Source organism: Mirounga leonina, unplaced genomic scaffold, assembly GCF_011800145.1.
Source record: "Mirounga leonina isolate KUSES-001 unplaced genomic scaffold, KU_Mleo_1.0 Mir_168, whole genome shotgun sequence".
Taxonomy (NCBI): Eukaryota; Metazoa; Chordata; class Mammalia; order Carnivora; family Phocidae; genus Mirounga; species Mirounga leonina.
The window spans coordinates 18,585,514-18,611,022 of NW_023270426.1; the positions used below are offsets into that span (position 1 = coordinate 18,585,514).

General features: G+C 47.2%; 2 protein-coding genes and 1 non-coding gene across 4 annotated transcripts in view; 2 read left to right on the forward strand and 1 right to left on the reverse strand.

Annotated features, from left to right (window-relative positions):
* VDAC1 (voltage dependent anion channel 1) overlaps nucleotides 1-24,688 on the reverse strand; it is a 29,601-nt gene extending 4,913 nt beyond the window's left edge. The window contains exons 1-6 of one of the 2 annotated variants that reach the window (XM_035014127.1): nucleotides 24,584-24,688; nucleotides 12,233-12,305; nucleotides 11,657-11,706; nucleotides 10,447-10,599; nucleotides 10,302-10,354; nucleotides 3,531-3,758 (exon numbers count right to left, since the gene is read on the reverse strand). In XM_035014127.1, the coding sequence (XP_034870018.1) occupies nucleotides 3,531-3,758; nucleotides 10,302-10,354; nucleotides 10,447-10,599; nucleotides 11,657-11,706; nucleotides 12,233-12,299 (551 nt within the window). In that variant the 5' untranslated portion in view covers nucleotides 12,300-12,305; nucleotides 24,584-24,688. Of the gene's footprint in view, nucleotides 1-3,530; nucleotides 3,759-10,301; nucleotides 10,355-10,446; nucleotides 10,600-11,656; nucleotides 11,707-12,232; nucleotides 12,306-24,375; nucleotides 24,421-24,583 lie in introns of those variants that run through there. The other variant, XM_035014128.1, reaches the window with a different exon arrangement.
* LOC118017274 lies at nucleotides 6,243-6,349 on the forward strand. Its single transcript, XR_004681111.1, has one exon. It is a non-coding gene; the product is annotated as a U6 spliceosomal RNA (small nuclear RNA).
* Nucleotides 18,153-18,977, forward strand: LOC118016637 (transcription factor BTF3-like). The gene has a single exon (XM_035014130.1). It carries the CDS (start codon nucleotides 18,234-18,236, stop codon nucleotides 18,717-18,719), a length of 486 nt encoding a protein of 161 aa, XP_034870021.1. The 5' UTR covers nucleotides 18,153-18,233; the 3' UTR covers nucleotides 18,720-18,977.
* Nucleotides 24,689-25,509: the final 821 nt, after the last annotated feature.

A 25,509-nucleotide genomic window follows, 5' to 3' on the forward strand; every position in this document is an offset into this window, starting at 1 on the left:
GATAGATAGATAGATAGATAGATAGATAGATAGATAGATAGATAGATGATAGATAGATAGATAAACAAATAAATAAAAGCAAGTAAGACCTTGAGATTCTCGGGGTTTTTTTCGTTTTTTTGCTGCTGCTACTGCTAATGTTATTACTTTTATAAATGTGTCTATCATAACAATAGTAAGGACACAGAAGCAAATGAGAAGAGAATACAGTCAGAAATGGTAAGAAAGGTTGAGCCACTCGTATTTTTCAGAAGGCAGGTAATAGCCCTTAGCACCACCAGCTGCAGCCACTGCTGTGAAGACACAGTCAAAAGCGACCTGGCCCCGTGGAGGTGCAGTGATGACAAAAGAGCTTAACCTGCAATTCAGACTTGTCCACCTGTGCGAAACCCTTGGCCCGAACTGCCAATATCTCTACAGTTCTGATGCAATGAAAGGAGCTACTTGGTGCATTACAAAATGTCTCTTTCAAAAACAGAATGAAACCCAACTGGGACAAACTCGTTCCTCTCTTCCAAACACACCATATTGACTCCAGCCTCTGGAAATATCCCCTTCCCCTCCTTCACATTCTTAACACGAAACAGTGGCAAAGTTCTGCCTCATCACTTTGGGTGTTTCAAGTAGAAATGTCATCAGAAACTGGTTAAGGCAGAGCCATGTGCTTTGGAATTCAGCAAAGAGCTTAGAACTCACTAATCCAAGGACAAATTGTTGCTGACTCATTACAAACTCCGATCCTCACCAATACACTCTCCCTGAAGTAGATGCTCTATATAAATACATTCTAAATGCTGAAGTTTTCCCCTGAAATTCAACCATATAGACATTGTGCTTCCAATAAGTACGGGTTGAGCCCAGGCAACCCGATTCACAGGGAATCCTAACTTCTTCAGAAAATCTGAGTACACTACAAAATAGCAGCTTGTCACAAAAGATTTTTGAGTGACTTTAGTATAAATGAAATACGAATATTTTGTTGGGTTCACATGTTTGTCCAAAAAGTGTCAGTTTTTGGGCGCCTGGGTGGCTCAGTTGGTTAAGCGACTGCCTTTGGCTCAGGTCATGATCCTGGAGTCCCTGGATCGAGTCCCGCATCGGGCTCCCTGCTCCGCAGGGAGTCTGCTTCTCCCTCTCCCACTCCCCGTTTGTGTTCCCTCTCTCGCTGTGTCTTTCTCTGTCAAATAAATAAATAAAATCTTTAAAAAAAAAAAAAAAAAAAAAAGTGTCAGTTTTTTTCAATATATTCTAAAACCAGCAACACTGCCTTCCTGTACTGAGCTCTCAAAACTATAAACCAAGGGAAGTCATTGCTCAAATTCAACTATATGAAGCACAAAGGATGTCTATTACACATCAGGGCCTCCACAAGCACCAGGGCAACCCAGATTAGCTGTGTCAGCTGTTTCTATGCCAGCTAAAAATAAACCATGTACACGTATTAAAAATCAGGTATGTGGGGAAAACAGCTAACAGCCATTGTTATTCCTATAATTGGTGCCAATTTCTAATTCCAAACCAAGAAAGACTTTCCATTTCAGTCAAAACCCTAATTTAAAAAACCCTTCTATTGATTGTGCTGTTTTTCCTGTGACATTTTTATATGTTACCTTTTTTTGAATTTATGTATCTTTTTCTTTTTACTCTTTTGGTGTACATTTCTATGGATTTTAACATATGTACAAGATTTGTGTGACCACCACTAAAATCAGAATACAGAACAATTCCACCACCCCCAAATCTCATACCACCCCTTTGTAGTCACACATTCCCACTCCCAACCCAGGGAAACCCTGGACTGTCCCTCACTATGGTTTTCCTGTGATTTTCTAGTTTTAAAAATTTCAAAAATTATATTAATATCTATTATATTAATTCCATTATGTTAATTATATTAATTACAGTAGTCCTCCCTTATCTGCAGGAGATATGTTCCAAGACCCCCAGGGGATGCCTTAAACCACAGATAGTACCGAATCCCTATATATACTATGTTTTCTCCTATACATACATTCTTGTGACAAATTTTATAAATTAGACACAGTAAGAAATAAACAACAGTAACTTCTAATTTATTATTTTAATAAAATAGAACAATTAAAACAATATACTGTAATAGAAGATATATGAATGTGGTCTCTCTGTCTCTCAAAATATCTTATTATACTGTATATACCCTTTTTGGTTTTGTTTTGTTGTTTTGTGGGGGGGGTGCGGGCAGAGGGAGAGAAAAAATCTTTTTTTTTTTTTTAAGATTTTATTTATTTATTTGACAGAGAGAGAGAGAAGGAACACAAGCAGGGGGAGTGGGAGAGGGAGAAGCAGGCTTCCCGCAGAGCAGGGAGCCCAATGTGGGGCTCGATCCCAGGATGCTGGGATTATGACCTGAGTTGAAGGCAGACGCCCAATGACTGAGCCACCCAGGCGACCCGAGAGAAAGAATCTTAAGCAGGCTCCACACCCAGCACAGAGCCCTACATTCACTCAATCTCACGACCCTGAGATCATGACCTGAGTTGAAATCAAGAGTCAGATGCCTAACAGTCTGAGCCACCCAGGCGCCCCCGTATACAACCTTCTTGGGATGATGTGAGATGACCAAATGCCTACATGATGGGATGAAGGTGAGGTGAATGACAGAGACATGACACAGCGCCAGGCTACTACTGACCTTCTGACAATACATCAGAAGGAGGATCATCTACTTCCAGACTGTGGTTGACTGTGGAACTGTCAACTGACATCGTGGAAAGTGAAATGGCAGATACGGGGGAACTACCAGATAAAAATTCCTCAAAAAAGTTTGTAAATGGAAAGGTTACTAGATCTTTAAGAAATCACCTCTTTAGTGACCTCTAGTGGAAAAAAAGAAAATTGGTAAAGTTGTCCCCCACTAGTGCCACAGATTAGTTCCTCACGCCTACGGGAATTTTAGGCTGATGTGCATTTCCATTCGCCTAAATCAACAGCACTCCACTTGAACTCCCAAGGTTGATTTACAAGGGGCTCTCTAACCTAATCTGCACTTTTCTCTCCCCTTCACTGTACTGTCCGGTAATTAATAAACTTTTGCATGCTATGCCATGTGGAAAAGACACTATGCAACTGAGCTCATCATTCCCTAACTTGTCTCTCAAATCTGCATTTCATTAAGCGCAGCAACCTGACCTCAGGCATCACACAGAGAAAGACAGCAGCACCTTTCCCCGCCATTTTGTTACCAAAACCCAAAGGTGTTCAAATGTCCACAAGAGGACACTAGCAGGGAAGGGACACTCCTCTGGACGGACATCATGCCACTGCTGTAACTGATCAGTCCTTCCGTATGTACCAGCGACAACAATGACTGTTTCTGGAACACAAAGAACCTAAGCCACTTCCGGAAATGGGCTGGTGGGAAACAGAAAAATCCCCGCAGGCCATTTGGTTCATCTGATTCCAGCACACTCACTTTAAAGTGATTAAAAATTGAGCTTGGAAAGCAATCTCCCTTCTGCACACACTCACACACCACCCCCACGTACACTTACACGTTAGTGTGGAGCTGGAATTCGTCAGTCTTGTAGCCAACCGCAAAGTTGCTCTGGGTCACTCGAGACTTTGCAGTCTCAAAATTCATCTGGTAGCCAGCCAGCCAGCCTTCATATCCCAGCACCACAGCACCCCGGACTGAAGGACCGGCAATGTCGAAATCCACGTCACAGCCCAGGTTGATGTGCTCCCGCTTATACCCGGTCTTGATTTTAGCATTTTTTTTCCTGAAGGAAAAGAAATTGTATTAAGATCACAAGCTAACTCACCTTGCAACAACCATGCCAAGGAGTGTAAAAAAAATTTGTTTTAAATTCCAGTTTACGGGCGCCTGGGTGGCTCAGTTGGTTAAGCGACTGCCTTCGGCTCAGGTCATGATCCTGGAGTCCCGGGATCGAGTCCCGCATCGGGCTCCCTGCACAGCAGGGAGTCTGCTTCTCCCTCTGACCCTCTCTCTCTCTCTCATTCTCTCTGTCTCAAATATAAATAAAATCTTTAAAAAAAAAAAAAAAGAAAAAAAGAAAAAAAATTCCAGTTTACATGGAGGGATGGGGGACAAAGTCGGGCCCCAGATCTCCCTTATGCAGCTGCTGTACCACTAGCTCTCTAACCAGAATCCAGTCTGCAGAAATGCCACAATAATGAAGTGAGAACAGAGGCAGGAAAAGCTTGGGGAAAAAAAGCGCTAAGTAATTTTCTTTTACTAACCTCTCCCTATGCTTAATGTAATGGCCTACACAGGCATTTATTAGGGAGAATGCCACCATGTAATTATGAAACAGATGTTTCTTCGCTATTCTCCATGTATGAAAAAGATATAGTGTATCTGGGGCGCCTGGGTGGCTCAGTCGTTAAGCGTCTGCCTTCGGCTCAGGTCATGATCCCAGGGTCCTGGGATCGAGTCCCACATCGGGCTCCCTGCTCGGCAGGAAGCCTGCTTCTCGCTCTCCCACTCCCCCTGCTTGTGTTCCTGCTCTCTCTCTGTGTCAAATAAATAAATAAAATCTTCAAAAAAAAAAAAAGATATAGTGTATCTGTCATGAAGGTGGCTAAAGAGCAGCTTTTTTTTTTTTTTTAAGATTTTATTTTATTTATTTGACAGAGACAGCGAGAGAGGGAATACAAGCAGGGGGAGTGGGAGAAGGAGAAGCAGGCTTCTGCAGAGCAGGGAGTCCAATGCGGGGCTCAATCCCAGGACCCTGGGATCATGACCTGAGCCGAAGGCAGTCGCTTAACGACTAAGCCACCCAGGCGCCCCAACAGCAGCTTTTAAGGAGATGGTTGCTTTACTTGGTGACTCACTTAGTTAGTAAAGAAAGAAAGAAATACTAGATAGATCCCGTCTAAGTAAATATAACAGATAGCTTTTAATTCAGTATTCATGAGATCCCAGTGAGAGACCTGGATACTGATGTGCAACCTGGGGCCCTGCAGGCATGGGGGCTGGGAAGCCCTGCGAGACAGAACAAGTCCACAGGTCTTGTCTGCTAATCCCAAATTTGCATATATGACCAGATCAGTGCCTCCTGTGCCTACTGCTCAGGAAAGGTAGGTGAGTCATGTCCCCTGCAAATATATTACCCTGCCTTTACCAAAGGTCAACACGGGAAACAAGACCACACCTATCAAATAAAATTTAGACTCTTTTCTGTTATTCAGCTACAAAATGGACATCCTCCCATAGCAAGGTGCATTCTCAGCAGCGACTGGGATCTACACAGCCTTGTCCATCCCAATCTCATTCACACTGAGATTAAAGCTTCATCCCCAGCACCCAGACTCTGGACTCTAAATACCATTCTCTCCTAAAAGGCACAGTGCCCCTTGAAGAACAGCAGACTACAGGTCAGGACAGGAAATGTGCGAGGTGAGCTTGAAGCATTGATCAAAACTATCAAAGAATACTGGGGTTGGCGCACAATGACTTGAGAGCTAGCCTGAAGAGATTCCTAAGGGCTTCAAACATGAAACAATGAGTTCATCTTTAAGAATAACACCAGCAATGGATTGAAACATAACAAATATGTATAAATCTATGAATTCATTCATACTGACACTTAAAACACACACATCAGTCATCTTCAGAGACTAGAGAACCAAAGTGTTACTTTGAAACAATAAATTAAAAAGGAAACAAACATTTATTCCACCTTTCCTACACTAACTCTATCTCAAGGTAACCAACAGTTTATGAGAAGTCTCTTTTTATTGAAATATTCTAGCTAATACATGAAGAATGAATGATTAAAGTAGAATTATCACCAATTTATAATCCCTAATGAATGAATTGTGAAGAGCACTAACTTTAACATACAAAGAACAAACCAAGCCTTCTACGTCCAAGTCATGGAAGCATAGAGCTCCACTTATATTTTACCACTACTTTACCAATTCACAGTAAACATGGGGGACAGAGGAACAAGTTAAATGGCACCACAGAGATGCAAACAGCAAAATTTAGTCTATATGTACTCTTACGGGACAAATGATCTAGTTTCAACAAATAAATCCCAAGGGGAGTGGGGAAAGGAGGAGAACCTAAAAATTAAAGAGATTTAAGGAGCCATATGAACTGCAATTCTGCATGGACAATTTTTGATTCTGTAAAAAAAAAAAAAAAATGAAATCATGTAAATTTGATCAGGCTAGAGATTAATTTTTTACAATGTAATCATATTGTGGTTATACTTTTTTAAAAAGGAATCAATATTGTGCTTGCTTCAGCAGCCCATATGTTAAAATTGAAATGATACAGAGAAGATGAGCATGGCCCCTGCACAAAGATGACATACAAATACGTGAAGCGTTCCATTATCTTTAACTCTAGGGACAAACTGATGGTTATCAGAAGGGAGGGGGAAAGGGATAGGAGGGCACTTGTCATGATGAGCACCAGGTAATGTATGGAATTGTTGAATCACTATATTGTACACCTGAAACTAATATTAAGACTATATGTTAACTAATTGGAATTAAAATAAAAACTTAAAAATAAAAGAATCCTATCACTTAAAGATGCATATTAAAATATTTACAGACGAAATTATGTGATAACTGTTATTTACTTCAAAATAATCTGAGGGAGAGATTATGAATGTATAAATAAAACATAATTGGTTATGGGTTGATAATTATTCAAGCTGGGTGATAGGAACATGATGAGGGCTTAACATACTATTCTGCTTTTTTTTTTTAACTGTTTTCTTTTGTATGTTTGAAATTTTCTATATTAAAAAATTTAAGGTTAAACATTCCAAGTCAATGACAGAATTTCAGACATCATAGCTGAAAATAAAGCAAACACCATTCATAAATGACAGCGACACTTGCAACTTTTGTTCAAGTTGCTTTGCTGCATTTTCTCAAGCTTTGAAGGAAAGGAGTAAGAACCAAACAAATTCTCTCTCAACAGGAAAAACTCAAAATAAACCTATTCTGATCTGCCTGCTCTTTGGAGGAAGAAGCCTAGGTTTTGGCTTATCCAATTGGCACCATGCTAGTGGGGTGATTGATGAAAGACAGCTGCTCAGAGGCTGACATTTAGAAAGAGAAGGAGACCAAGAACTATAAAAACCAGACATCTTATAACCACCAGGTAAAAAGCTGCTGCCAACCACAAAGTGTGCTGCCTGTGGCAGGACCTCTGAACAGTGGTGAGCACCAGCCACACCTGACCATTTACACAGTGCCTCCCTTACACTGTTCTCAATGAATTCTGGCAGGAGCACAAAGTCCCCAGAGAATGGACAGTGCTGGGGCAGTGACTCAGGTTTCTCTCCAGGTTCCTACTCCCATGTAACACTCCACACCTTTGGAGTTTTCCCTCTTTCAAATATTATTGGGACTTTTTTTTTTTTTTTTAAGCTATTTCATGGTGCTAACTTGACAAGCACCTGAGCAAGGCATGACTCTGATTTCTGGTTAACAAGCTGGCTTTTTTCTGTGGTGGGTACCCAGAGTGGGTGCTGGTCCGTAGATATCTGAGTCTGCAGCCTCATCCAAAATGTGGTCTATGCTCAGCTCCTTATAGAAGCCAGGATGCTTTCCCAGGCTATCCCCCTTAGTAGCTTTGGAAAGCCAGCTTTCATTTCCAATCTTCATCAAGTCATCCAAAACCTGCCTCAAATGCTCAGGAGCAATATGGATACAACCTTGGTTTCTAAACACCATTCTTGGGGCACCTGGGTGGCTCAGTCGTTAAGCGTCTGCCTTCGGCTAAGGTCATGATCCCAGTGTCCTGGGATTGAGCCCCGCATCGGGCTCCCTGCTCTGTGGGAAGCCTGCTTCTCCCTCTCCCACTCCCCCTGCTTGTGTTCCCTCTCTCGCTGTCTCTCTGTCAAATAAATAAATAAAATCTTAAAAATAAAAAAAATAAATAAACACCATTCTTCAATAAAAGGAACTGAAGCTCCTTGGAGAAATGCCTGATAGCAGGACTAGGGAAGAACAAGCAGAAGATAAGCCTGGTACATCTTCTGAAGTAGAGCTCAAAAGAAATGATAGGGGATTATAAAAAAACACAGGATGTCAACTTAGGCATGCCCAATGGCCATATCTAAAACAAATGAGTATAAAATATATTATGGTAATGGATTATAACCCACAGAATAAAACAAATGTTGATGGATCCATACTGATATAAATAATTGATTAAATAAATAAATGGAGAAGAAAGAGCTCTCCCTTACAGTAGAATCCCAATTAATAAATGCAGAAGGAATGATGGGAAGAGAAAATCACCATCTGCCAAACAATTGTTGCAGGCAAGAATCACCAGTGGATACTAACTTAGTCAAAGGATAAGAAACAGAATATTTGGGCGCCTGGGTGGCTCAGTTGGTTAAGCGACTGCCTTCGGCTCAGGTCATGATCCTGGAGTCCCTGGATCGAGTCCCGCATCGGGCTCCCTGCTCGGCAGGGAGTCTGCTTCTCCCTCTGACCCTCCTCCCTCTCATACTCTCTGTCTCTCATTCTCTCTGTCTCAAATAAATAAATAAAATCTTAAAAAAAAAAAAGAAAAAAAAAGAAACAGAATATTTGCATAGTCTCAATGTATCTCCCAAGATAAACTTATTTACAAAGAGAAAAATAGCTTCATAGAGAAACCTCGCAAACACCACTTTAATCAAGTGATCAGTTACCGTCACTACTAACGAGGCATACTGACATCCATGCCCTGACATCACGCACCAAGAAAGACACGACACAACATCACTTCTGTGGCTGTGAAAAATGCATAACCTGAGTTTCACCATGAGGAATCATCAGACAAATCCAAATCGAAGGATTCTACAAAATAACTGGCCAATCCTCTTTAACACTGTCAAGGTCAAGAAAGACAAAGAAAGGCTATGTCCCAGATTAGAGGAGACAAAAGAGATTTTAACAATTAAATGTGATCTAGTATCCTGAACTGGATCATGGACCAGAAATAAGACATCAGTAGGAGAACAGACTAGTTAACTGTATGGAAGCCATATAAATTTCCTGGTTCTGATCATTATACTGTAGTCATGTAAGACGTTAACATGAGGAGAAGTTAGGTCTAGGAAATAAGGGAACTCTACACACTACTTGCGCAACATTTTTATGTATGTTAAGTATAAAATTATTTCAAAATAAAAAGTTAAATTAAAAAAATGTTCCTCTTATGTATGTTACTGTAGGACCTGGAGACTTCTCTGCAAACCTCCCAAACATAATGGGAAATCCCTTACAAATTCCAAAGTGTGCCATCTCAGGGCAGCAGGCAAAGTCCTAGGCAGCAAATTTAAGCATGTGAGCACATCCTCCTGCCTCGCATGGTATCAGAGGATCTCTATGGGTAACCTCTCCCATCACAGCAGGGTGCCTGGAGGGAAGTAGGCGAGGAAGAATGCAATGCTCCTGCGGGAGAAACTACAGCAGAAATGAGAACAAGAGTAAATGCAACTCCTGCCCAATGGTCTTCACGGCATCCGTAACAAAGTTACAAAAAGACTATAACCTCCAGAGACAGAAGCCCTGTCTGCCCAGTCCCTTGTAGTTACCCACATGCAGTAGAGGCTCTGAACTCAGTAGACCCTTCCTCTGAAAGATATTTGTCAGAAGGGAAGAAAAGAAATAATATGGAATGGCAAAAGATGAAATTCATAAGGCCACTAAATGTACACTTAAAGATGGTAAATTTTATGTGTGTATTTTACAATTTTTAAAAACTAACAAATGAAATTCAGTATATGCCCCTGAGCCTGTCAGCAGTATGCAAAACAACCTTCCCCATGTTTAAGAAACCTACTTATCTGAATGGTTAAAAAAAAAAAAAAGTGTGCCCCTTGTAGCCACTTTGAAAAGCACCCAGGAGCTGAGGCAACCAACACACCATCTTGCCTCCTAATGAGCCCAGTAACTGTCAAGCCTAATTGCTTTGTGGCGGGGCGGGGAGGGGGCACAAAGAGCAGCCTCAGGAGCCACCCTACAGTTAGAAGCCACACTCTCTCAGTGCTCCGAAGTAGAAAGCTGGGGAGAGGACCCTCCCAGCCTGAAAACTGGGGGTGGCGGCAACAGTGATCGCTTAGCCCCTGCTTCCAAACCTCACCTGCTACCCTACAGCCTTGGCCATTTGCTCTAGCAGGAACCTTACTCCCATGAAACAGCATGATTGGACCCCCAGCCCTAGAGCCCTCCACAACTGAGGCTAGGAGAACCACAACGGGCAGCCCAGAGCCTTACTGTAATGCACGGCTGTACGTCCTTGCTTTAAAAAAAAAAAAAGAGAGAGAAATTCTTACCCCGTGTTTGGTGAGAAGGATGAATCAAAGGTCAGCTTCAGTCCACGTGCAAGCTGAACGGAAAAGAAATTTGCCAGGTTTAGTCAAAAGGCAGGGAAACAGATGTCAATGAATAAAACTGTGTCTCTTCCCGGGTGACCATTACCTGATCTTCCACAGTGATCTCTGTGCCTAGTGTGTTGTCAGTGTTCCATTTCTCTGTAAACGTCAGACCATATTCGGTCCATCTGTACTTGGTTTCCAGACTGCCCGTCACTTTGGTGGTCTCAGTGTTGGCTGAACCTGAGCTTGTAAATTCCTTTAAAGGAGAGAGAGAGTCACAGCCTGTATGCCAGCAGGACGCCACCCTGAACAGAACGTACGTCCACTTATGTAAGGATGTGTGGGGGCAAAAGCTATTCCTGTAATTCTAGTCAATATTTAAATACAGATGAGGCTAAAGAAGTCTGTTGATTAAAGGACTCTTGGGGAATTCTTTGTCAGGAGACAGCTTCCTTCCCTCCCTGGTAATGCTTTAGTCTAGAAAGGAAGGCAATCCCCCTTCCATCCTATTAGAGAGAAAAAGCACTGAGCTAAAGATGACACTGAGTAAATTAGCCCCAAAACTTCCTCCTTCCCAACAATTGCCACACGCACAATCTATAAGGGACTACTAAAGGGGCGCCTGGGTGGCTCAGTCAGTTAAGCATCCGTCTCTTGGTTTCGGCTCAGGTCATGATCTCAAGGTTGTGAGATAGAGCCCCACCATCTTTGGGCTCTGCTCTCAGCGGGAGTCTGCTTGAGATTCTCTTCCTCACCCTCTGTCCCTCCCCAGCTTGTGCATGCACTCTCTCTCTCTAAAACAAATAAATAAATCTTTAAAAAAAAAAAAAAAGGAACTACTAAGATTTTTTTAAATAATTATGTGGCATTGAAAACAGGTCAATTTTTTAAATTAAAGATTTTTATTTATTTACTTGAGAAAAAGAGAGAGAGCATGCACAAGTGGGGGGGAGGGACAGAGGGAGAAGCAGGCGATACAGGGCTCGATCCCAGGACCCTGGGATGATGACCTGAGCTGAAGTTAGACGCTTAATTGAGCCACCAAGGCGCCCCGAAAACAAGTCAGTTTTAAAATAAGAAACAAGGAAAAATAAAACTGAGGCCTGCCAGTTGAGTATTAAAAGCTGTTAAATTGGGGACCTGTCGGCTGGGTTCCCCTGGACCACCCATCCCATAGAGGATGCAATGAATGTGACAACCACAGCTCTCCATAACGAAAAAGGGCCTTTCATCTGGCTTTGCCACCCAGGACATGGCAGCTATTTACTGATCTACAATAAACACCCATACTCCATGTCGGTCAGACAACTTACCAGTCCATTCTCAGATTTTGTTTTCAAGTCAAGTTTTATTAAGCCAAATCCTAAACAAAGAAGATGGTAACTATTAATAGGTGAAATAACTAACTTGAGAGTAGCATCTCTGCCTCCCTTCTGCTGTTCCAAAATGCCATGAGTGTGTAGGGAGCCCGTTTCTGCAGCTGCCTGCCTACGTGTGGAGCTCAGGTGCCACCAAACGGTAGCAGAAAGAAAAGGCACAGCAACCTCCAGGGCCCCACCTGCACTCCCAGCAGAATGTGAGAAAAAGGTACACGACACATGAGCACGTGCCTAAGAATGCGCTACGTTGAGACATCATACTCTACCGCAACGGCCCACACAGAGCTGCTCCCGCCCGTGGGAGAGAAAATCAAAATGTCCGCTTGTCTAGAGTAATTCACGAGCCTGCCCCTACCGGGTGCACAAACCAAAACTACTTTACTAGCCATAGAAAGCTTGTCTTATTTTCCCTAACATGAAAGTTCTAAGAGCTGACTGACCCGCGTCTCTCAAAATGTGATGGGTCAAATCCCAAACATGCCAACCCAGCCTGTGAACTGAAACACTCACCATAACCCTTGGTGAAGACATCCCTGGCAGATTTGCCAAGATCAGCATACGTGGGAGGCACAGCCATCTTCTGCTACAATAAAAGAATCACCAGAAGAAATACATCAGTCATTAGGGAAATTAGTTTTCCATCAATAAAAATTATTAGCTATAATTAACAACCAATAAAAACCATCGGCGCAGAGTTCCAGGTGTGCACAGGGAAGCCTTACTACCTCGTGCTTCTCCTTGTATCCAGAGGTTGACATACCTAATAAGTTTTTGCTGATAGCCAATCAGCCTGCCTTTAGATCTCTTCTCCTTGGCATCCCCAGGACTGAGTACAAGCTCAGAATATAGCAAGAATCAGTTAATATTTGCTGAACGAATTGTCAAAGACACATTCCCATGAGCCAACTACTTAGTGAACTGCAAGACTCTTGCCAATAAAACATATCTTCTTACAAAAATGTCGGCTGCTATGACATTAAATGCACTGAAGAGATATCAGAGCTTTTTCAGGCCAAACTATTTTCCATACGGTTCTGATTTCATTCATTCAACAAAATATTTACAGAGTACCTACTATGTGCCAAAATGAATGTAACTTTTCAAAAAAACTTTGCATTTCAGGGGAACACATTTTTTGAGTATCATATTCCTCACAGAGACTAGAGTAAAACCAAACAATTAGGCAACTCTTCACCTGGAAGGAAACGAAACTACACACACCCCTGAAAATTTAATGTAAATAAACATTTGTTGAGCTGCAATGGGACTTTATTTTTAAAACCAACTATCAGGGGGGCGCCTGGGTGGCTCAGTCTGTTGAGCATCTGCCTTTGGCTCAGGTCATGGTCCCAGGGTCCTGGGATCAAATCCCACATCGGGCCCCTTGCTGAGCAGGGAGGCTGCTTCTCCCTCTGCCCCTCCCCCTGCTCATGCTTTCTCTCTCTCTCTCAAATAAGTAAATAAAATATTTTAGGGGCACCTGGGTGACTCAGTTGGTTAAGCGCCTGCCTTCAGCTCAGGTCATGATCCCAGGGTCCTGGGATCGAGTCCCACATCGGGCTTCCTGCTCAGCGGGAAGCCTGCTTCTCCCTCTCCCACTCCCCCTGCTTGTGTTCCCTCTCTCGCTGTCTCTCTCTGTCAAATAAATAAAATCTTTAAAAAAATAAAATTAAATAAATAAATAAATAAATAAATAAATAAACAAAACCATCAGGGGCACCTGGTGGCTCGGTTGAGCGCCCAACTCTTGATCTTGGCTCAGGCCATGATCTCAAGGTCGTGAGATGGAGCTCTATGTTCAGCACGGAGTCTGCTTCTCTCCCTCTCCCTCAGCCCCTCCCCCTCCCCCTGCTCTCCTGTGCTCTTTTCTCTTTATAAAATAAATAAATAAATCTTTAAAACCAACTATCAAAGTACTACTTGAAATTGTTGCATATCACTAAGTCAATCAACAAGCATTTGTTAAACACCTCAGTGTTCAAGGAAGGTGAGTAATTCAAATAGTCCTTGCCCTAAGGCTTTGCTTTGACGTATTACAACACAGAATTAAAATCCTAATCCAGGGCAGCACACACAGTGTGCTCCATCCAGGAGGAGAGAAGCCATGACAAAACAACCATCGCCTACATCTTCTCCATTTCCAGAATCATTAGCTTCAATTAGCAGAAATTCAATAAACCCACAGATGGTTCCATTAATTTTTAAAATACAGTTATACCGGGGCACCTGGGTGGCTCAGTCATTAAGCGTCTGCCTTCGGCTCAGGTCATGATCCCAGGGTCCTGGGATCGAGCCCCACATCTGGCTCCCTGCTCTTTGGGAAGCCTGCTTCTCCCTCTCCCGCTCCCCCTGCTTGTGTTCCCTCTCTCGCTGTGTCTCTCTCTGTCAAATAAATAATAATAAAATCTTTAAAAAGAAAGAAAGAAAATAAACAACTCTAAACTTCCACCATTTTAAATTATAAAATTGTGGTCCAAGTCCTATTTTACTTTTTGCAGAGGTTTTGCTAATTCTGCCTCAGCGCACTTTTGTGTCAGCGCAGAGCGGAGAGAAGCAGCCAGTGAGCTGTTGACGCTATCCTATTTTTGTTGCTCTTGTTATTTCTTGCACATGATCAAGCCAGAACCAAGGATAGCTCAGTCCGCATTAGGGTCAGGGCACGAAGAACATGGGGAAAGATTCACTTTAGGCTGTCCCCATTGGCTGTTTCAGGTCTGGGGACTCCCCTCTCCTGACCTGTTCCCCTCCCACCCCAAACAAACCTCACAGACACACCCACCCCAGGGACAGACCAGGAAGCCATCCACCAGGTCCTCCAGAACAGAATACCACCAGCCTAAGGCATATGTTCTGGCCGCAGACGGCCTGGTACCTCCCAGGAGAAGCAACTGACACAACTCTGTGTCAAAGGCTGAGCTAATGCAGTCCTGAGGAAATCTGCACAACATCTCAGCGAAGGGCCCACAACATTCTCCACCCCAAGCAATGCTAACAGGAATCGGTGAACTGAGCACCCCTCTTCAGTGCTGCCCTTCCCCAGCTGGCCACAAATTCAGCCCCAGGGTGAGGGGAAGAGCAGCACGATGGCAGTATCTCCCGGTGAGCTAAGACCTCCCTGTACCTCAGGCACCAGGGCCTTTCCCAAGCACCCTCTGCTGGCTCTAGGGCCCACCTCACCAGACAGGAGCAGCTTTCATATCTGGGCTGGTCTGTCCCTCAGGAAAAAGGCAGATCACTCATCATTTAATGCTCCCCCAAATACCCTCGCTCATCACTAAGCCCCAAAACCGAACAAGCAAAACCACCTGTCAAAAAAACAAAAACAAAAACCAACACACTCCACTGCCAGCAAACGTCACCCTAAAGTACCTGGCCATTCAAGAGATTACCATCTAAGGACAAGGGAATTAGGCCCGCAGAGGGAGCTTGGATAAGGCCAGGTTCTCCGTGTGGCTCCCGCTCAGCACCCCGCAGGGAAGATGCACAACCACCACCCGATGAGTGGGGAGCCAAACCCACTCCTGGACCTGAGGAAACCCCCACCAAGGAAGGCAAGAGGATGACTGCCCCTTCACTAAAGGCCCCCAAATGCTGTGCAAATGTAGCTTCCCCCCTGCTTTTGGTGCAGTCTTCTGCTCTCCCCACCCAGTCTCCTTCTGCATTTTTTTTAACATTGATTGATTGATTGATTGATTGATTGATTTGACAGAGAGAGACACAGCGAGAGAGGGAACACAAGCAGGGGGAGTGGGAGAGGGAGAAGCAGGCTTCCTTCGGAGCAGGGAGCCCAATGCGGGGCTCGATCCCAGGACCCTGGGATCATGACCTGAGCCGAAGGCAGACGCTTAATGACTGAGCCACCCAGGCGCCCCTCCTCCTGCATTTATCTGAGAATTGAGGCAAGGCCCGAGGCAATCTGTCTCTGAGCTCAGCTTTCTTACAACTGCCAACAGCACCCAGGAAATGCCCATTTTTACACAGTTCTCAGCATCCACTGCAAAAACAATTTTAGTGTAGAAATAAAGATTCCCATTCATGGTTTCTCTGGCCGGGACCAGAGGGAAGAGAGCTTGGCATCCTGCTTTCTCACGTAACCTCCTGCCTGTGCTGAGGCTGAACGCTGGCCCCAACCCCTACCTCCACCCAGATCAGCTCCAAATCGCTCACCATCTGTCTCTGCGGCATCCACCCCATGTGCCTTCAGAAGCCCGGCCTCCAGAGGCTGAGCACAAAGCGGGGCACTCTGATATAGGAAGGCAGGCAGCCAGGCCTGGACAGATGGGAATCAGAAGGCTGCCTGGGAAAGGCAGGAACCCATTTGTCTTCAAGGCAGAGCCTGGCAGCCTGGTTCCGGAGGATACATGGGACACAAGGGATGGACAGGACTGGGCTGAGCAGACCCGCCCCCAGTCACTGATGACTTTGAGAAAGCCAGTAAGTCACGGTAGGAGACAGGAGTCCGTGGTATCCCTCCACAGCCTGCTAGCCTACCTACCCACCCATACCCTGGCTGACCTTGAACCCTGGCTTGATTATGCAAGCTCCATTCCAGCTGAGGAATGAAAATCCAGCCCATACTGGGAGCTCGAAGGGTGGAGATAGTATATCGCCCAGCGTGGCCTACATAACACTTATGTAACCTCCGCCTTGGGGAGACTCATCAGTAGCCTGGTAGTGACAGCGGCTCTGCTTCCAGCGCCCCCACTACTCCCCCGGTGCACACCTACCCCCAAATCACACCCTTGAACTCAAAGCATCCCAGAGCCTGTCATGCCTAAATTTATCCAAAATATGTAAAAAGCTATGTGTCAAAGATGACAAGCCCTGGCACGTAGCAGATATTCAATATGTCTGTTTAATGAGTAATGTGCAAGGAGCATGAAAGTATTTTCACAGTAGGAGGAAAAAAAATAGAAACTTAGTATCTGACAAGAGGGTTTAAGTAAATGACAATGTAGCCAGGCAGTAGGCTCTCGCTTTGCAGGAAAGTTGCAGCCCGACCAGGGATTGGGGGTGGAGACACCCACAACCAGCACCCTCCACCCCCACCATGGCCTAAGGAGAGCTCAGTTCCGGCTGAGGAGACCCAAGTGCCTTCAGAAGTGATGACTGCCACTTCTGACCTCAGAACAAGGCGTGGACTTTATTCTAAGGGCCTCAGGGAGCCACTCTAGAGTGAATGACACATCTGTGTTTGAGAGGCTCACTCAAACAGATTGGTAAAAACGTAAATGAAAACATCCACCATTGGTGTGGAAAATGGTCACTCCCGCTCACGCCAGGTGTTAAGTACTTTGTACAGTACAGCCCCTTTGGAGACAGCTGCTGGCCAGTGCCTAAGTGGGCATATGTTAACCTAGTGGCAATTCTACTGCTAGGAACCCACCCAAGGCACCCAAAGATGTATACATGAGGATGCTCACTGCAGCATTATTTATCATTTTTTCTTAAGATTTTATTTATTCATTTGAGAGAGAGAGAGAGAGAATGAGAGAGCATGAGAGGGGGAAGGGTCAGAGGGAGAAGCAGGCTCCCGGCTGAGCAGGGAGCCAGATGTGGGATGAGTCCCGGGACTCCAGGACTCCAGGATCATGACCTGAGTCTAAAGCAGTCGCTTAACCAACTGAGCCACCCAGGCTCCCCCGCAGCATTATTTATGGCCACATAAGCCAAAAGCAACCTAAATGGCCAACAGGGAAATGAATGAATAAAATTAGAATACTTGCAAACTAAGGAGTATCCCGTGGTAATCAAAAAGAATGAGATGGATTTATGCATGGTGGCAAAGAAAGCTATCTTTGATACACAGTTGACCCTTGGACGACAAATCTACTTATATGCGGATTTTTTTCAACAAATTCAGTGTAGTACTGTAAATGTATTTTCTCTTCCTTATGATTTTCTTAATATTTTTTCTCTAGCTTAGTCTACAATAATATAACATATATAACATACAAAATATGCGTTAATTGACTATACATTACCCGGAAGGCTTCTGGTCAACAGTAGGCTATCAGTAGTTAAATTTGGGGGGAGTCAAAAGTCATACAAGGATTTTCAACTGCGTGGAGGGTAAGCATCCCTAACCCCCATGCTGCTCAAGGGCCAGCTGTAGTTAAATGAAAAAAGCAAGTCACAGACAATGTGTAATTCCCTGTTATTAGAGGAAAACCCTTTTACATGCACGTCTGTATGTTCATACATTCGCAAATGATGGAAAAGCTGTAAGCCCATCTGTAAATTGTGGCTGCCTGGGAACTGCTTGGAAAGGAAAGGGGGTTTACAGAGGGAGTGGAGTTAAAATAGGATTTTCAGTGTTTATTCCACTTCATTATTTAAGTTGTTGGTATATACTGGTAATTTTTTTTGAGGGCAGAAAACTAAAAAATCCAACCAATGGAGCTGCCATCTTGCGTCCCTGCATGTGTGCTCCTTATCTCAGCTGGTCCGCCCGAGACCCCCTGAGCGCCAACCCTATTCCCCCGCGCGGTCCCATTTCCGCTCCAACAAGATGAAAGAAACTATCATGAACCAGGAGAAACTCGCCAAACTGCAAGCACAAGTGCGCATTGGTGGGAAAGGAACTGCTTGCCGAAAGAAGGTGGTTCATAGAACGGCTATAGCAGATGATAAAAAACTTCAGTTCTCCTTAAAGAAGTTAGGGGTAAACAATATCTCTGGTATTGAAGAAGTGAATATGTTCACAAACCAAGGAACAGTGATCCACTTTAACAACCCCAAAGTTCAGGCGTCGCTGGCCGCGAACACTTTCACCATCACAGGCCATGCTGAGACAAAGCAGCTGACAGAAATGCTACCCAGTATCTTAAACCAACTTGGTGCAGACAGTCTGACTAGTTTAAGAAGACTGGCTGAAGCTCTGCCCAAACAATCTGTGGATGGAAAAGCACCACTTGCTACCGGAGAGGATGATGATGATGAAGTTCCAGATCTTGTGGAGAATTTTGATGAAGCTTCCAAGAATGAAGCAAACTGAATTGAGTCAACTTCTGAAGAACATAAAACTTGAAGAAGTTACTGGGAGCTGCTATTTTATATTATGACTGCTTTTTAAAATTTTGTTCGTGGATCTGATAAAATCTAGATCTCTAATATTTTTAAGCCCAAGCCCCTTGGACACTGCAGCTCTTTTCAGTTTTTGCTTACACACAATTCATTCTTTGCAGCTAGTTAAGCTGAAGAAGCCTGGGAATAAAGTTTGAAACAAGGTTAATAAAGTTCTTTGCCTAGGAAAAAAAAAAAAAATCCAACCAATGTGTGTGAAACTGAGCTATGCTGCCTTCACCACACTGCAGTAAACCCCGTCCTAAAAGGCTCTTGCAGTGCAGATGCCAAAAGGAAAAGCCATGTGGAAAGTATCTATCCTAGTTCCAAGAACGGTTCAAACTACACTGAGATGGCAGGGCTAACAGGCAAGGCCTAGAGGGGGCACATTCTATTCTCAGGTGACCAGGAGGCAGGAGGAAGAGAGGATCCCCTAATTTTAGCGTACATGAGAATCGCCTGAGCCACTTGTCCAAAAGCCTCCTTCCCTCCCTCTCGGCCTTTCCCAGCCTAACCAACAGGCAGCACAACACTTTTGTTTGCACAGGACTTAAGGATCCAGGCGCCTAACGACCAGTGCAGTGGCCGACGCAGGGAGCAGGGTAGCCTTAAGCTCAGTCAGGAGACTCAACCCAATGGGTTGAGAGACACCACCTTCAAGGGCAAAGGTACAACAGGGCTAGGACCTAAACCCCAGGAGCCTCCCTGCCACAGCATTTCCCAGCCCATCTGGGTGCCCAGGCCACGGGGTACAGTGACTAGAAGGAGCTATAAGCCTGGCGGAGGTTCCATCTGCACCAGCCTGTACTAGCTGTGTAACTCTGGACAAGCATCTGATAAAATTAGACTCCCAGGGTCTCATTTTGCTCATCTATAAAACGGGGCTAACAATAGTGCCTTTCTACCAGAATTACCGCAAAGATTAAGTAAGTTAGGTAGGAAGAGCACGTGGGAATGTCTGGCACACAGTGAGCACTCCGTAAACAGCAGTGCTAATCATAATCCATTATTCTGGATATTCTTTTTTTTTTTAAGTACTTTATTTATTCATTTGTCAGAGACAAAGAGAGCACAAGCAGAGGGAGAAGCAGGCTCCACGCTGAGCAAGGAGCCCGATGGGGGACTCGATCCCAGGACCCCGGGGTCATGACCTGAGCCAAAGGCAGATGCTTAACTGACTGAGCCACCCAGCTGTCCCTATTCTGGATATTCCTTGTTTGCCCCTCCAGATCCACTTTCCACCTCCATCCTGCTCTATGCCCCAAGAGCTGATCATTATGGACTGCTAGCAAAGGCTATGGCTGGTTCTGGTCAACAGGAGGTACCAGAAGAAGATGGGAGAGCTAGGCCGGGGTACTCATTCCCCAAGCTCCCTCCCTGCTGGGGCTCAGGTGGGCACTGACTACTTTCTAAGGCCACAGCTCCTGCCAAGGGGCCCCGTCCAGGTTCCAAAAGACCCAGAGTGGGGGGTGGGGGGGCACACATCACTTGTCAGGTACTCCACACTGTGCTCACAACTTTGCAAATGATCCCTTCATTATGCTTTCTTTGATTACCGCACGTAAGTGTGCACCTGATTCCTGCAAGGACCCTGACCAATACAGTAATCACCTCCATCACCATCACCATCCTGAATTTCCCTTAGAAAGGGAATATTGTAGAAAAGCCTTTGGTTCTGCTGTTTCTCTTAACAGCATTAGAGGTGGTTTGTCTGAGCAGAACTAGGCCAGCATATAGGAGGAGCATCAGACCAGCCAGGGATTAGAATCAGAGCACCTCCCCCTAACTCTGGGGACCAGGAAAAGCAAGTTCCCCAGTAGAAGGCCAGCCCAGCTCTGAAAGCCAATATATTGGGCCAACACCATGAGAAGCCTCCCCACAGACCCCCATCCCACACTTTCTCACGAAAAAGGCAGGCCCTGGTTAGGTCTACAGGATGCTGGCAAAGCCAACGTCCTGCGCTCTGGTAGCAAGTCTGTGTTCCCAGTGCAGCTGTCCTTCCCTCCCACTCCACGACAGTCTCACACCGGGCAGCCCAGCTTCCTAGGCTTGCTTCTATTTTAAAACACTCTGGGAGGTAGGCCACCACCAGCAAAGCCTTCAGTAAGAAGCTTCAAGACAATGTAACTGACTTGGGGGCACCCTGCCTGCCTCCCCACCCATCAAGGGAAGAAAAGCCTGGACTGGCAGGCAGCATGCCAAGGTCTGAGTCCCAGGCGCACCCAGGGCTCCTTCCTGGCCTCAGACTCCCCAAGTTCCCTGGAGCCTCGCTACCTGGCTTGACCCAGTGGGGTTAAAATAGACAGTACTTGCACAGGTAGATTTGGGAGTCAAGCAGCCCTGAGTTCCAATACCACTCCACAACTCTCTAGATATGTGACCTGGGCAAGACAAGTCTCACTTTTCTTCAGCTCTAATATGGGGAAAGAGTACCTGTCTCAGCATCACTGTGAGAACTGAATTAGACTGTTAACATAAAATACTTAATACAGTGAATGGTACCTGGGAGGCATGCAACCACCACAGATAGTATTTTGTTAGAGGTTTACATTTTATATATTTCTTATTATAATTACCGGTGCTATGCAAGTTATCAAAAGGTCACCCTCAACCACAGGGTCCAGAGTCCTCCCTGACCACAATGAGGTACTGTTTAGCTGAATATTCTCCAGGTAAGTCCTAGAACGCCTCCTACCTCATTCCAGGAAAAGCTGACCTTTCTCCTGATAGACACCCAGGGTCACTGTCCTTGCAACGAAGAGGGGTGACTCCACTGACTGCAATCCACTGACAGCTAGCCTACACCCAGCCAGACACATGTTCACTCTGATCAGCGTGAAAGAAGAACACTCCCCGGCTGAACAGCAAATTCTACCCTATTAGCTCATCACAGTGGCCCCTTGGTATGCTAACTCGGTGTGAAACTGCCAGCCCTGGGTCCCAACTCTGTGCTCAAGCCTCCTGACCCATGAAAAGGAAACAATAGTACCTCTCTCCCAAGGTTTGTAGGATGGTGGATTCAACATCACAGAACGTATGTTAATCCCCCAGGAGGGTGCTGAGCAGGCTCTCAAGTGAGAACGACTGTTTTGATGATGATGATCACACAGTGGAGAAACTGAGGAACAAGACAGTGACTTGACCTGTACTAGATCCAGTGGCTCACGTCAGAGACGTGTTGTGAACTCAATCTGCGCTCCAAGACTCTCTCCAGCACAGTTCTGGGTAAAGGGCATAGATACCCAATCACCCACACCCCCCGAGAGCAAGCAGTCAAAAGGAGGAAGGTGCCCAGGCCCAGCTAAGGATCCCACTGGTCACATTTCCTCAGTGGCTACCAGAGGAGTCTGTAAGAAGTCCGAGGCCACAGACCCTCTGAGTACCCTGAGGGGCTGCCTGCAGACTTGGGCTGGCTCTCAACCACAGACAGACATGCTTCTCTCAGTCACCACCAACAAAGAGGTCAGGCCATGAGAAATTCCACCAAAGGCAAAGTGAACTGCAATGCCTTGGGAGCATCCTACCGGGAAAGGTGAGGGTCAATGACCAGCTTGAAGGGTACTGCCCACATCTGCCTAGTGCCCATCAGGACCAGCAGCCCACGGCAACTCCTTACTGTATGGTCCCCCTAAGCCACTGCATGTGTGTCTACAGATAGCCCTGCTTATAGAATGGAAGACAGAAATAAAGCTAAGTAATCAACTGACAGCAGGGTCAACCATTTTACTCTGGACAACTCCAGTGCTGAAGTTACCAAACCACCCACCATCAGAGAGGGGGGAAAAGCACGAGGCCCAAAACTTTAGCAGAATCCCATTCACCTGGGTCACCCTCCCCCGCAGGCCCAGAAACACAGTCCTACAGGTTTCCCACAGGACGTGAAAAAGTCACAGAATTAAGGTAACATGTTTAAAGCAGTTATTTCAAATTAGGAAACCGTTCCGCCTCTCAGCGCTCTAGGGCTGTACATTCCACTGCAGCTCTTGAAACATGTGTGACTCTCGCTAAGCAAGGCTATTTTCTGGAAGTGAGTGAGATGTGCGTACCCCTTAGAAAGGATGTCCAAGATCAAGAGACTATGGTCTGGGCCTGCAGCCACTACATATGCCCATTCAATAATTTCACAAATACTTAATGAGCACCTACTATAAGCCATGTGCTCCAATGCTAAAAACTATCCTTCTATCAGGAAGGGTGAGTTGCCTCTTGGATAAAAAGCAAGAGTGCATTTACCCCCAAAGACCCTTCTCAAGTACCTACTATGCGCCAAGTGGCCCCACCCCACGCACTGAAAACAAAGCTGCATAGGGCTTAAGCCTAATCCTGTAGACCTCAGTCCAGAACTGGGGTGGAGAAACAAGGCTAGCCCTGGGCAGTCTGCCCTGGCCTTGCCAACTGAGTGTTAGGCAAAGGAGGGGTCCATTCCCTATCTCCCCCAGAGAGGTGAGGCTGGTCAAGGACTAGGCTTCCCTCAGGTCAAACAGGGCTAGGCTTCCCTCAGCTCCGCACCCACACGCAACTTCCTGCTTCAGCCTGACCTTGTCTGTCTATAAACTTATAGGATTTTTCCTGAATTATCCTGAAAATTAATCAATGCCTGGCACACAAGTGTTTAATAATAATGTTTAAAATAACTGGCTGTTTATGTTTATTGAACCCTTTTCCAGAACACCACGTGGAGTAAAAATGGTGTGCAGAGGATGGGCTAAATCCTCCCCCAAAAGCCTCAAGGCTGTCAAGGTTTCTACCCAAGGCTCTGAGTTAACCAACTCATTTCATTCTTCCCAAAAACCCAACGAAGGAGAGCTACAATTACTCCTATTCCACAGACGAGAAAACCCAGGCCTGGTATCGTCCCGGCTGTGTGACCTTGGACAAGTCACTGGGACTGCAGCCCTGAAATCCAAGGGCCCTGAACCAGTTCCGTGAAAGCGCCGCCATACTCGGTGAATGAATGAGCAAAGGCACCGGGAATCCCTCCTAAGGCCAAGGAGGCCACATCCGCTCCCCGCGGGCGTCCTCTCCGAGGCCTAGCCTACGGCCCAGGGCCCAGCGGCCTAGGTCGACTCTCAGCCTCCGGTTCCGCCCCGTGAGGAGCTGGCACCCGCGGACAAGTGCTGGGCGCCAGCTTCCCTGGGCGCGGACCAGACAGGCCGGACAGGGCGCGTGGGGCTGGGAGCGAAGGGCCACGGCCGTCGCAGGAACCCATCCCCGCGGCGACAGCATGGCCGCAGGGGTCCGCGGGCCAAGCCCGGCGAGCGTGGGTGGAAGCGGGCCCCCGCCCGGCCCGCGCTGGCGGGATCCGGGGCCAGAGGGCGCCGCCAGGAAAGGTCACCTAGACCCGCAGCCGGCCTGGCCTTCCGCCCGCAGGGCCCCCTGCAGGCTGGAGTCGCTGCCGCAGGCGCCCCCCGGACGTCCGGCCTCCCGCTCCCCCGCCCGAGCCCGCTCTGCCGCCGGCCCGCGCGGCCTGCCGCTCCCGCTCCCTCCCTGGGCCCGGCCCTCGGCCCCTCGCCCACGCCCGCTTCCCCGCACCGCCTCCCCGCTCAGCTTCGCCGGGCCGAGCGCGGACCCGGGGCCGAGGCGCCTACCTCAGAGGCGGTGGCGGCGGCTTCCGCGGGGGCTGCGGCGAGCGGAACCGAGCGGGCTGCCGGGCCGAGGGCGGGCCGGCGCGGACGGCGGCGGCGCGGACCGGCCCCGCCCCCGCGCGCCGGGACCGGCGAGCTCCGCCCCCGAGCCCGCCCCGGACCCCGACGAGGCCTGGCCCGGGGCCCCAGCCCGTGCGGGCCGCGCCCTTACCTCCCTGCGCTCTCAGCGCCCGCCGCGGGTGCGCGTGCCCACCGGGTGTGCGGGCCCGCGACGGGGACGAGGCGGCGTGAGGGCTGACGTTCGCAAGCTGTGTGCGTGCGCGGGGACACGCGTGCCGGCCGCAAATCCTCCGGGTCGAAGCTGGCGTGGAGGCGGGAGGGTCTTCCGGTTCGCTGGGCGGTGGCCGGGAAGGGGGGGCGGTCCGGCGCTAACGGAAGACGCGCGGGATCCCGGGCCCGCATCCTGACCTGGGGGCTGGGGGACAGTCGCCCTGCCCCGGGAGATGATGCGGCGAGCGGTGCTGGGCCAGCGCCTAGCCCGGGTGGCCTGGGTGACCCCCGGGACCCCTACCCGGGCAAAGCCCGCACGGGATGTTAAATGGGGCTCTGTGCTCCTGGGGGTAGTCCCAGGCCTGGCTGGGGGACTGGGCGCCCGGGCTGGCGCGGATACGAAGGAGAGGCCACGACTGTCGCTCCCCGGCTCCCGACGCAATGTTTCCCGCCTCTGACCCTTGCTTGCACTACGCCAGGCTCGCCGAGCCCCGCGGCGGCCGAGGGCAAAGCGCTGAGAAGCAGCCCCGTGCGCCGAGCTTGCACTCCAGATTTGCAGATACTTTTTCCCTGGAGCGAAACTGCTAGTAGCCATTTTCGGAGCGTTTTGAGAAGTGAAAAAAGTAAATTGCGTTTCGCCAGCCTCTCTCCCGAGTCTCCCAGCGCGCAGACGTAATGCAGGTTCTGGCCAGCCGGGGGCCCCTCGGGGACCCCGCGTCCACCAGGGGCCTGCCTCCCCCGGTGAGAGTGTGGCGTCTCCCCGCTAGGCCTGAGCGGGTGGTCTCCTTCACCAAAGAATTACCACTGAGTGTTCCCAAGAATGAATCACTTCGTGGCTGGATGAAGATTCTGCACGTCTTCCGCCGT